Genomic DNA, 13904 nt, shown 5'->3' with positions numbered 1-13904 from the left:
ACAATAGAGCAGTTTTCCACAAAAGAATTGAAGTCTCAGGTCATTATTGGAGGAAGTTATTTAGATCTAAATTGCTTTGATCTGAAAATCCTCTAATTAGCAATTCATAGGCCAAAATATGGTTCAATCAAAGACTTTTTGAAAATAGAACGCTTTCTTTCATTTTCCCCATTCCCTAAATTAACCCTAGTCCTATAAAATATCCAGAAGAATTTTATGACAATAAAGCCAAGATTAACCTGGTAGCTGAAAACCCTGTTGTTTGTTGTGCAGACATTCAGGCTAAGATTATTATACATTTATCGAAGTGAAATGGATTTAGACTAATGTGAAAGACAGCATGACAAGCTTTATTACAATGTAATGATTTAAAAGTCAAAGCAAAAATAGGATGATAAAACTGCCTTGAAAGAGACCAGGCAGTCTTAACATTAATGATAGCTATACACAATTCTGACTCTAAAAACATTTTTCTCCACTTGCTTATAAAGGTATACCACCTTCCAGGGAATTCTGTAATGATAAAAATATCTGTTATTTCCTTCATACTTAGCTCTGATAAGGATCTACTTACTTAACGAAGATTTATTAAGGACCTGCCATGTGTATGGTGGGCTTCCCTCCGGGCTTAGTGGTAAAGAATCTGCCTGAAATGCAGGAGACACAGATTCAATCCCTGGGTCAGGAAGATGCCCTGGAGAAGAAAATGGCAACCCACTCCAGTATTCCTGCCTGGGAAATCCCATGGACAGAGGAGACTGGCGGGCTACAGTACACAGGGTCACAGAGTCAGACACAACTTAGCGACTAAATAAACAACAATACACATCAATTTAAAAAAATTCAAAGAAATGAATTCAACAAATAATCTTTGCCTTTAAGCCCTCAAAATCTAGCGAAAGATACAATGTGCATATACAACTTTCAAGTATACTTGTCAGATTGTGTGAAATTCAATAATGGAAGTTAGAGCTAAAAGATCTTAGGAAATAGAACAACTAAATAAGACTAAGGCATGAGAAAAGTTTTCATTCTGAGTTTCTTTGTTACTTGATATTCACAGTAATAGGTCTTCACTTTAAACTGTCAACAAATAATCACTGAACAAACACTGCAAGGTGTGAAGCACTATGATGGATGCCAATACACAAGCTGAAAAGATACGACCCAGCTTAAGACCGCAAACTAACAACTTCAGTACAATGGAATACATGCTCTAAGAAGGGACACGGGTGTAATGGGAGTGCAGAGAAACAAACAGCTAGGTCTGCATGAAAGACTCCAAAAAAGTCTGAAACTTCAAGGATAGATAGGTTTTTGCCAGTCGAGCATGGAGGAGAGGGAACAGAAGACAGAGAGCAGGCATGCAGCAGAACCATGAGGCAGCATGGTGGGAACCAACTGTGATATGCCTGCAAAATCAAATGAACAGAAGAGAAAAGCAGGAACTGGTCTGGGGAAGAGCTTTATATAAAAGCTTCAGAATTTTAGAGCTGATATTTAAAATGAGGGCAAGAGAAGATGCTGAAGAATTTTTCTTACAAACCACTTAATTAGCAGGATGGAGGACAGACTGAAATGAGCCCAGTCTGCAAGAAGAAAGACATGTTAGGAAAACTCTGCCATGGTTTGGATGAGATAATTCAAAAGAAGATGAGATTTTGGATTAGAGCAGTGGCAGATGGGAGAGAGGTGAAGCTGATGAATATATTTGATGGCAGAATCAACTGGAACTGGTAGTTCAGTGGGGAAGGAGATTTACAGTCTGATACATAATATACTAAAATAAGCAAGTTTGGCAGGACTTATGCATCAGTTCGGTTCAGTCATGGGCTGCAGCAAGCCAGGCCTCCCTGTCCATCACTAACTTCCGGAGCTTGCTCAAACTCATGTCCATTGAGTCAGTGATGCCACCCAACCATCTCATCCTCTGTCACCCCCTTCTCCTTCTGCCTTCAATCTTTCCCAGCATCAGGGTCTTTCCAATGAGTCAGCTCATTGCATCAAGTGTTCAAAATATTGGAGCTTCAGCTTCAGCATCAGGCTTCCAATGAATATTTAGGACTGATTTCCTTTAGGATGGACTGGTTGGGTCTCCTTACAGTCCAAGGGACTCTGAAGAGTCTTCTCCAACACCACAGTTCAAAAGTATCAATTCTTCGGTGCTCAGCTTTCTTTATAGTTCAACTCTCACATCCATACATGACCACTGGAAAAACCATAGCCTTGACTAGACGGACCTTTCTTGACAAAGTAATGTCTCTACTTTAATATGCTGTCTAGGTTGGTTATACCTTTTCTTCCAAGGAGCAAGCATCTGTTAATTTCATGGCAGCTGTCACCATCTGCAGTGATTTTGGAGCCCCAAAAAATAAAGTCTCTCACTGTTTCCATTGTTTCTCCTTATGCAAGGTGAGGCTAAGGAATTGAGGTGAATTTCTATTTTTTTTCTATTTGATTTGCATATATACATGCGTCACTTCAGAATAAAATTAAAAGTCCGAGTCACTGAAAAACTCTCAAAAACGCTGTCCCCAGTAAGTCTATAGCCTATTCGTGTTCTCCTCACAATCAGGTTTCTTGAAATCTATCACATGTTTACTGGATCTATGTCAGGCATTATGTAAAACAGAAGCTTTACAGGGGAACAAATGACGAGATTATTAGATAAGAAATTTACCTGGGAGATATGAGTAGTGGTCAGGATACAACCCAGACTACCTGATCCTGGTACAATGTTTTTTCCACCCTATATAGAATATGTATCAATATCATCAAATAGAATGGACAGACCTATTTAACTGAAATTTCTTAATGTAATACTCTGCAGATTAACTTTGATTTTTAACTTACTGAGACTCTTCAATAGCAAAGCAACACTGGTTCATTGTGTGTATTCCATATTTTTTAATTTGAATGTAATTGCTTTACATTGTTGTGTTAGTTTCCACTACACAACAACGTGAATCCACGTGTGTATATATATATATATATATATATACACACACACACATATGTCCTTTTCCTCTTGGGTTTCCCCCCCACCCTTCCATTCAAACCCCTCTAGGTCATCACAGAGGACAGATGTGTTTTACACCAGCTTCCCACTGCATACACGCTAAGTCACTTCAGTCGTGTCCAACTCTGTGTGACCCTATAGACTGCAGCCTGCTAGGCTCCTCTCTCCATGGGATTCTCCAGGCAAGAGTAGTGGAGTGGGTTGCACTGCCCTCCTCAAGCGGATCTTCCTGACCCAGGGACTGAGCCCACATCTCTTACATCTACCTGCATTGGCACATGGGTTCTTTACCACTAGCACCAACTAGCTATCTATTTTACCCAAGGTAGTGCATATATGTGTATGCTACGCTCAGTTCATTCCATCCCCTCTGACCCCCACTGTGTCCACAAGTCCATTCTCTACATCTGTGATTCCATTCATCCATATCTTATCAGTGTAACATTTATCATTCCCATTTCTGGTTTTTTTTTATTGGATTAATGAATACTTTGGAAACTTTTAAAACAACCCATCGAGAGCTCAATAATGAGGATTTGATCTATGAGTACATGGTTTGAAAAAATTTTTTAATGAAATAACTCATCCAGTTGTCCAGGACTATCCTAAATTATCATCAATATCTTTTTTTAAAAATATAGATTTCCAAACCATAGTAGTAAGTCACTATATTTTAAAAATCTATACCATCTCTAAGAGGAATTTCAAACCAAAGATAGATTTGGGTAGGAACTGAGGAGGCAGGACTAAATAAACTGAATGTACACTGTTACTTACTTTATCTCTGGAGAAGCTGAAAAGTTGTTTTCTTGAAGCAAAGAACTGGACAGCTATCACACTGGCTGAGTGACCCCAAAGGACACCAACCGGCTTAGAGACAAAATAGGGGTTCCAAAGGCAAACTTTATTGTCAATGCCAGCAGTTGCTAATCAGAAAGAAAAAGAAAATGTTTTTAATAACAGGAATACCCCACAACACTTTCTTTTTGAAATGAGTATATCACATACTATATCACCACAGGCTGATAAAAGCCTTCTCATCACTAATGCACCCTTGTTTTGAAGGAAGGAAAATTCTATCACTGTGCAACAGCCCAGGCTAATAGGGCATGAGTTCTATCACTGGAAGTAGTTGAAATGGAATGTGTGGGGGAGATGGGCCTGCATGGGGTAAAAGGACAAAAGTTTCTTTAAAAGGCACCAGCAAAAAAATTTTTAAAAAAGGCACCAGCAGCCCAAGCAGGAGGACAGAAAATTCTTCCTCCTGGTCCCAGTATTTCCTTCTCCAGCCTACACAGCCTAGGAATGCAGATCATATTAAAGTTATCTCAGGAGTAAGAGAGAACTAAAACAATATTTAAAGTTTCCAAATTAATGAAAAAGTATAAGGAAATCAATTCTTTTTCACTGTCATGTAAATAATGGAGAATTTCTAAGCAAATGAGCAGCAGAAATATGTGTTTGACCGGCTCTATTGAGAGAATAAGGGTTTAAAAAATGCAAATTAATCATATTCAGGGAGTGCATCAGAAACTGGGAGCACAGTGCTTGTGCTTTTTCAGTTCTGAGGAAATTCAGCAGAGCCCTCTCTGCTATTCCCATGTTTAGGGCCAACTGCAGAGCTGAACCTATTCACATTTATGGAGTCACCGTAAATGTCAGACCCCTATTGGATTAATAGCTCAGGGTTACAGAAATAAGAGGAACTGAATGTACTTTCGTTTCAAGTCTTTACCCCATAGTATGAAATTAGTAAGTGATAAATTTTACCCCGAGTATTATTGCATACAGTAACATGTAATTCCAGCACTGGGCCAGGTATATGGTAGAGATCAGTACAGAGGGGCTGAAATAATAATGAATCAAAGCACTGGTTGTTATTTGAGCCCTTTTAAGCCCAATTCACTAACTCCTCCAGCTTTGTTTAATAAATCTACAATCCTCCTTGAAAGTTTGCTGTTCGCATATCCCTGACTTCAAAGTCAGTCTCTTTTACCAAGAATGGCAGCTATGATTGTTGGGAATTTTAGAGATTCAGCCCCTTAGCTGATATCAATACTCTTTATATGAATGACAACTTTTGAAAGAGGGTCAATAAGACCCCTTCTGTAGACCATGTGTAACTACCTATTCATTCTCTGTAACTACCCTATCAATTTTTAAAATAACACCTCACTTTTCATATTTGAACTAATATCATATAAATCAAATTATCAGCTTTCAAAATGCCTAAAATTTATTTAAATAGACGACACCTGAAAATCTTTATTGCTTATCTCCTCAGCTAAAATTTACATAGAAAAAAAGAGCTCTCCTCTAAAGGTCCTTCAACAGAGGAGTGGATAAAGATGTGGCACGTATATACAGTGGAATATTTCTCAGCCATAAAAGGAATGAAATTGTGCCATTTGCAGACCTAGAGGCTATCATACAGAGTGGAGTAAGTCAAAAAGAAAAAATATATATTGTATATATTAACACATATATGTGGACTCTAGAAAAATGATACAGATGAACCCATTTGCAAAGTACAAATAGAGACACAGATGCAGAGAACAAATGTATGGACAGCAAATGGGGAAGGGGAGTGTGGAATGAACTGGGAGATTGGGAATGACGTATATACATATATACTTCGTGTAAGATAGATAACTAAAGAGAAATTACTGCATAGCAGAGGGAACTCGACTCAATGCTCTACGGTGATCTAAATGGGAAGAAAATCCAAAGAAGAGGGGATATACCTATATGTTATAGATATTTCATTTTGGTATACAGCAGAAACTAACACAATATTGTAAAGCAAATGTACCCCCAGTAAAAATTTACTTTAAAAATAAATTCCCTTAGTATGCTAAAGGACAAGTCTGAAAATTTTCCAAAAGCATCAGAAGCTATATTCTGAGAGGTGATTAGAAAATGTTCTACATTTTACATTTCTCTAGTGAGTGTATGTGTGTATGTGGACGTGAACAAGGAAAATGATGTATTTGGGTAGAGTGAGTGAGTGATAGTCGCTCAGCCCTGTCCAACTCTTTGCAACCCCATGGACTGTGGCCTGCCAGGCTCCTCTGTCCATGGGACTCTCCAGGCAAGAATACTGGAGTGGGTAGCCATCTCTTTCTCCACTGTTTAGGCTGAGCATTTGGTTATGCTAAGGAGACGGCAGAGGGCAGACACTGCACAATTAGTGTTCTTTCTCTATGTCATTTTACATTCCCCACCAATTCTGAGAAAAAGGCTCATTAAAGCATTAGAGTACTTTCTCATATTTTCACCCCAAAGTAGTTCATATATGCTATACATCTTAATGCATCATTATCAGACATTCTCAGGTAATAAAATGTGAGCTGCTCGAGCTGGTCTCTCTGGCAATAAAAGCAACAAGGTGAAGAGGCTCCATGCATGCAAATATGCATCGCACACTATTCAGGAGTCCCTCATAGTTATCATGATTTATTTTACATACCAATTAAATTGAGCTGAGAGTGGTAATCAAAAGCATGAATGCCCTGGGCAATGTTGAAAGATGTCATTTTAAGGTGCTTTTTGGATTTCTCTCTCCAGGCCAGCACCACAGTGTTGGTATTGCTGGTTGTACTGGAAATAATAGCGTCTAAAGATGCACTGTAAGTAACTGAGTAAAGAAAAAAGAAAAAAATCTTTAGTGGATTTCTCACAAGACACAGGCAGAATAGTATTACTTTAATACATGAAGTTAAAAATTAAACTCATATTATGATACAACCTGACACTTAGAAAACACCTCACTAACCCCTTCTCCCACCAAAAAACTTAGAGTGAAAACTTACAAAAAAATCTGCAATCAGACGTTTCTTCGACCCCAAGGATAGCTTAAAATTTTTTAATTAGAACACATGACAGGAAACAATATGAATCACAATAATCACATGGGATTCTGGAGATATAAGTAACTGGCTAAAATGCTGGGTTCTTCTTCCTGGGTCTAAAGTAGGCAAACAGGAGGTGAGCAACCATCTGCTACTCTCGAGGTCCAGCTCATGCCCAAACCATTGGTTTACTTATGTTTTGACTGGTCTAGAATGTTTGAGAGTGGGGTGGCCAGGGCTTGAAGCTCTGCCAAGATTCACAGCTAGAAGTCTAGGTCGATTGGCAGTTTTCCTGTTCTTGATGATCTAGTACTAGGAGTGTGAGAGGACCATGCGTGTTTAGTCATGTCTGACTCTTTGTGACCCATAGACTGCAGCCCACCAGGCTTCTCTGCCCATGGGATTGTCCAGGCAAGAATACGCTAGATGAGCAGCAAAACCCCACAAGCAAGAAAAATGATTCTGTTGTCTTTTGTCAGAAAGACCTGTGCATTCCTATAGACTCAGGCTCCAAAAGACACAGCTGCTCTGCCACAAACTTCTCACCACTATGCCCTCCATGGTTAGATGACAGTTTTCTTTCACATTTGGCTGAGACAATATATTTGTGCCCCAAGGTGAAAGATTTCCAATTTGACCTCAAACCCAAATTTCTGCCTCACACAAAGAGGGGTGTTGTAACTTCGTACAGCTTAAGACAAGTTGTTTTAATAGAACGGCTCTTGAAAATGTTTCTGATCTATTTATTATCCAGCGTCAAGAGCTAACACGCTTGGAATACAATCCTCAGGGATCACTAGAATTCTTACACTTATTAAACTAATCCTTGACTGCAGTTTGTTCCTCACTATCTTGTCAAGAGTGTTTGCATAGAAAACACCTTAGAATATGAGACTGCCTCTTTTTCTGTAGCAAACGATAGACAAATTTACTACCAAAAATAACTCTGGAGCCAAGGACAGCATGCGTCCTGCCCACTGCAGAAGATTCAGATTCTATAAGCTCAGGGTTCTTCTCCTGTAACATGACCCACTGTGTAGGCATTCATCTGCAACTCTCCGCTTTGCCTCTGTGAGACCTGAGTGTCACGGGGAATTGACATGAATGTGCTGCTACTTCTGGGGGTTGCTGTGCTGTGAATAATGAAGTCCTTTTTTCTGTAACACAGGAGTCTTATGTCCTCTCTCATTTTAAGATTATTTTAAAAGTTCTTTCTCCACAGGAGAGCCACAGTATTTGTATTGTTGGCTGTGCTGGAAATGGCAAGCTAACTTACTAGTAACTAACTTGGAAACAGTCTTACTATTTTGGTTGAAAGAATTTAATTTGCTTTATATAGAGGCATGTATACATATGAATACATATATGCATATAGATATATGAATATATATATTTCTGAATTAGTAAAGGCAAGGATTCTGAGAGGCAGAAGTGTAGCTCAATACACTTAATATAATACACTTAATAATACACTTAATATACATCACACACTTAATATAATACACTTAATCAATACACTCAATATAATATACTTAATAAAGTAAATGGGAAGAGATACACTTAGACACAACTTAGCGACTCAAACAACAACTGCAATTGACAAGTGAATAGCTTAATTTAACATATTTCATATCTGTCTCACTACAAAATGTATGTCTTAACATGACTGTGCTTTGTGAGTGCTAATTTGCTTCAGTCATGTTTGACTCATTGCGACCCCATGGACTGTATGTAGCCCGCCAGGCTCCTCTGTCCATGGGATTCTCCAGGCAAGAATACTGGAGTGAGTTGCCATGCCCTCCTCCAGGGCATCTTCCCAACCCAGGGATTGAACCCACGTCTCCTGCATTGCATTTCTTTATTGTCTGAGCGGTAACAAAACAATGGGTGGAAAACAAATGTAAACTCCAGAATTCAGAGCTAAAAGAGGCCTTATCTACTTCTTTATTTTACAGACTAAGAAATAGACACCTGTGCAGATTCAAGGATTTGGCAAAAATCAGCAACTGATTGTCGTCAAATGCTGGACTGGAGCCCAAGTATTTAGACTGAGTTTGGTTTAATGTTATACAACATACAATATCAAAGATCCAAGCTCAGGACAACTAGAGTTTGGCAGAGCCAGAGTACAAATTCAGACCTGACCTCTTGACCACTGGAACAGGGCTTCTCATATTGTAATAAGCAAAACAGTCACCTAGAAACTTGTGTTAAAATGCAGATATTCATTCAGAAAATCTAAGATGCTGCATTTCTGACAATCCCCAGTTGTGGCTGGTGACGCTCTTTGGTGATGATCATGCTTTGAGTAACAAGACACTAGAATACATTACTAAGAGCATGGCTCTCCTTCTATACTCTAGAGAATTAAACCATTCCCTGGTGGTTCAGACAGTAAAGAATTCACCTGCAATGCAGGAGACCCAGGTTCAGTCCCTAGGTTGGAAAGATCCCCTGGAGAAGGAAATGTCTATCCACTCCAGTATTCCTGCCTGGAGAATCCCATGGACAGATGAACCTGGTGGACTACGATCCATAGGGTTGCAAAGAGTTGGACACAACTTAGCAACTAACGCTTTCATTTTCTTAAAATTTGGGAGATCAAATGCTCCTTTGGCGATCTGATGAAAGCTGTAGACCCTCTCCATCAAAAAGACGTGTACACACAAAGTTTTGTATAAAATATCAGGATTCGAGGAACCTCCCCAACCTCCCCACCTCTATTCACGAAGCCCAACAATGATAGATCTGAAGAAATCAAATGAGAAATGTCCAGCAACAAGGTAATTTGGGATTGCAAAACTTTCACTTGCTTTCTCAAATGATTCTTAAAGTTCCTATTACTAATGATGCATATGCTTTGTGTTAATCAATACCCATGTAAGCAGCTCTTGGCAGGAAATAGCTCTTTGCAGGAAGCTACTCTCTGCAGGAGGCCCCTTTTGTCTTGTCACTTTAGAAAAGCTATATTGTAACTAACCTTTAAACCAGACTTTCCCGGGCTCTACTCATCTCCTGCTCAAGCACACCTTTCAAATCCTTTGATCACACAGTGCCTTGTCTAACCTGTTGATTCTTTTCTTAGATCAGAGAAATAGAGATGAAGGATAAGTAATTAACAGCGAACTATATCTTTTCCCCAGTTTCCCCTTCCGTAATCCCTCAAGCTACCTATGTGAACAAGACAGCATCTAAAGAAAGATCACAAGGAGTCCCCAAGTCTGCACGCAGTGGGAGATGGTGATGAATCTGACCTCCTTTCTCAATGCTTAACTGAGATTATGTCTCCTTTTTCCCTTTAAAAACTTTTAAGGCCAAGCAGAATCTCTGGAGTTGGTTCTGGAACACAAGTCTACCTTCTTCCCCAGGATGCAGGCTTCCTGAATAAGGCACTTCCGTTCCTGCCAGCGCTTGTCTCTCAAGTATTGACTTTCAATTGGTGAGCAGCCGAACCTGAGTTTGGGCTTTTCTTTTTAGTTTCTACTTCTTAAAGTAAATGAGTTTAACCGAGTTTTGATGCTAAGTTTCTACTAGTCAATGCCAATCAGAACACAATTTCTGAGGAAAAAAGAAGGGGCTCTGATAATGCAAAGAGGACTTTTAGAAAGGAGACCTCACAGAGCTCCAGGCAGAATAATAATTCACCAAGTAGTGTGCTGTGAAATATTGTGAAACACAAAAGGAATGCTAAGGGCCAAAATGGTCTAGTTCTCCACTCAGCCAAGAATTTGCCTGGACCATTGTTTCTTGCTCATCCCCCAACATGTAATCTCCCTCAATCTATGGATTACTTAAAAGTATTATTAGAGTAATTTTTTTAATCCCTTCCACTACCAGATATTAAACCATGTCCTTATCTTGTAATCATCTTTAGTGGGCAGATATCCCAAATTTACTGAAGAGGAAATAGTCCAAAAGCCATATCACCCTAGGTCATGTGGCTAATTGAGAATAGAGACGAGACTGTGTGCCATCCTGATTGGCTGTGAGCTTTTCATTTGTACTATCGCATCTTTCTTTTCCATGAAATTAAAAGAGGTTTGCTCCTTGGAAGAAAAGCTATGACCAACCTAGACAGTATATTAAAAAGCAGAGACATCCCTTTACTGGCAAAGGTCTGTATAGTTAAAAATATGGTTTTTCCAGTAGTCATGTATGGATGTGAGAGTTGGACCAAGAAGAAAGTTGAGCACCAAAGAATTGATGCTTTCAAACTGTGGTGTTGGAGAAGACTCTTGAGAGTCCCTTGGGCTGCAAGGAGATCAATCCTAAAAGAAATCAACCCTGAATATGCATTGGAAGAACTGATGTTGAAGCTGAAGCTCCAATATTTGGCCACCTGATGCGAAGAGCTGACTCACTGGAAAAGACCCTGACGCTGGGAAAGATTGAGGACAGGAGGAGAAGGAGACAGAGGATGAGACAGATGGATGGCATCACTGACCCAATAGACATTGAGCAAACTCAGGGAGATAGTAAAGGACAGGGAAGCTTGGCATGCTGCAGTCCATGGGGTTGCAAAGAGTCGGACACAACCTAGCAACTGAACAGCAAACAACAATCTTTCTTTTCCACTAAGTCACACTGCCATAGGCATGCCAGGTTTTTTCTATTATCTGATTTGAAGTTCTTTCCATGACCAGCTACACTCACTGAGCCTCATTGTGTGCATGCAAGTGCAGTCGCTCGGTCACGTCCAGCTCTTTGTAACCCCGTAGACTGTAGACCACCAGGCCCCTCTGTCCATGGGATTTTCCTGGCAAGAACACTGTAGTGGGTTGCCATTTTCTCCTCCAGGGGATCTTCCTGACTCAGAGATAGAACCCGAGTCTCCTGGGTCTCCTGCATTGCAGGCAGATTCTTTACCACTGAGCCACTGCGGAAGCCCCTTTGAACCTCACGGGGGAGCAATTAATTTTAGGAGCATAAAGATTGCTGATCACTTGCTACATTAATACTGCTACATTACTAGAAGAACCAGCAGTATAAAATCTGAGGACAATGTCCTTATCAGGAGCATCCTCAATGAAACAATTCCCTTTGTTTACAGAAAATGCTGAGTTACTATAACTTGACAGTAGTATAACACATGAAGTATACTACAGAGCACTATAATTATATCTTCAAATCCATGGGCATTCCATAATGTCATTACAGTACAATCAAAATAAAGTATTTCTACCCTGAAAATTGCTTTGGCATGTCATTATATCCAGGTATCTTCTTCAGTTTTATGGCTTTAAAGAAAAACATATTAAAAAGTACATTCTGTCCTTGTATTTAAAGTATTGCTTTAAGATTTTAATCTGGAGGTTAGCAAGTGACATTTTTGGACCTGTAGTCTTACATACTGGAGCTTCAAACAATTCACACTTTGTTTTTAAACCAAGATATAACTCGTTTCTGGTTAAACTGTAGAATGCCAGAGTTCCTGAGAATGCCCAAGCAAAATGTGAAAGTAAAGACATTTCTTTGAAATCAAATTACCTGGTTGATCAAAATGTGTTCCTCACTTCTTGAAGAGAGAAAAGGAAATGATGGGTTATGATGAAAAAGTTTTTAAACTATCAAGCTAGGGGATGGGAAGAACTGATAAAATAAATGATTTGTTTTAAACATTCTCAATGAGTTTGAGGATTGGTAGAAAAATATTTAAAATTACTTTTAGATAATATGTTGAGGGATAAAAAGGACAATTTGATCATGTCTGTCCATTCCTTAAGACGCTAACTTTCAACTCTTCCAACTGTCTTGCCCTTTAGTCATAAAAAAAGCATTAAGGGAAGCTGTCATCATCGATCCTCACCCTTGTGTTGCTATCAAAATAACTGTGTAATAGCAATTAGTTTATGTGGAAAACATGATTTGAAAACAAAAAGTGATACTAAAAACTCAGTAAGTAATGCTATTAAGTGTACTTAGAGTAAGTTAGAATGAGGCCCTTTTTCTTATCTGCCAACAGATGGAAGCTATCAGTTCAGTTCAGTCCCTCCGTCGTGTCTGACTCTTTGCGACCCCATGAACTATAGCAGGGTAGAAAATTGGGCCATTTCTAACTAAGAGTTCTTATTATCATTTTTCAGGTTTTCACTTTATGAGTCATGTGACTTAGGAAAACTCCCTACCTGGAACTTTCTTTGATGTTCTCTTGTCTAAAAGTGAAATGAAAGTGCAAGTTGCTCAGTCATGTCCGACTCTTTGTGACCCCATGGACTATACAGTCCGTGGAATTGTCCAGGCCAGAATACTGGAGTGGGTAGCCTTTTCCTTCTCCAGGGTATCTTCCTGACCCAGGAGTTGAACTGGCGTCTCCCACATTGCAGGCAGATTCTTTACCAGCTGAGCCGCAAGGGAAGCCCAAGAATACTGGAGTGGGTAGCCTCTCCCTTCTCCAGCAAATCTTCCCGACCCAGGAATCAAACCGGATTCTCCTGCATTGCAGATGGATTCTTTACCAACTGAGCTATCAGGGAAGGTCTCTTGTCTGAAGTAGTCTTGTCTGATGGAGTTTATTTTCAGTTGTATTCCTTATTTTGAAGTGGGAGTAGTCCCATTCTCTGAGACCACCCCCAGGACTCTCTACATTCTGAATAACTACCATTTCAAAGAGGAAAGATAAGAAAGAATAAAGCTAGCTATTCCATTAAAAAAAAAAATCTAACTCAGCCCTAGTAGGCATATTAAAAATAATAATGCCATTCTTTTAATGAATTTTCAAAATACTGGACTAGACTTACAATGGATCTTACCCTTCTGCCACACCATGGGACAAGCTACAGGAAGAGATCTTTTACTGCAAACATTGGCCAGTCGCTCACGGCTGATTTCAACTGCTTTAAACCCAGCAAGAGCGCTGCCCAGAAGAGCAGCATGTTCCAGCTGATTCTGTGGTGCACCGTTTATGTCTGGAGGACTGACATAGATGTAGGGAAGTGGAAAAACACACAGGCAAGACATTAAATCTGGCTTCTCTTTCAGACTTAGTCCCCATCAATTAGGAAGGCTCCCTAAGAAAACAACCTGCTTTCTGTATT

At 39.5% G+C, this 13904-nt stretch overlaps 1 protein-coding gene across 1 annotated transcript in view; it reads right to left on the bottom strand.

Annotated features, from left to right (window-relative positions):
• Nucleotides 1-13904, bottom strand: part of WDR49 (WD repeat domain 49) — a 161778-nt gene that overhangs the window by 102728 nt on the left and 45146 nt on the right. The window contains exons 6-7 of the mRNA XM_043473817.1: nucleotides 6489-6656; nucleotides 3797-3945 (exon numbers count right to left, since the gene is read on the bottom strand). Coding sequence (XP_043329752.1) covers nucleotides 3797-3945; nucleotides 6489-6656 — 317 coding nt within the window. The remainder of the gene's footprint in view (nucleotides 1-3796; nucleotides 3946-6488; nucleotides 6657-13904) is intronic.

This window comes from Cervus canadensis, chromosome 7 (genome assembly GCF_019320065.1).
Source record: "Cervus canadensis isolate Bull #8, Minnesota chromosome 7, ASM1932006v1, whole genome shotgun sequence".
NCBI lineage: Eukaryota > Metazoa > Chordata > Mammalia > Artiodactyla > Cervidae > Cervus > Cervus canadensis.
Note: the sequence above shows the minus strand (reverse complement) of the source record. Positions and strands in the feature narration are given on the sequence as shown.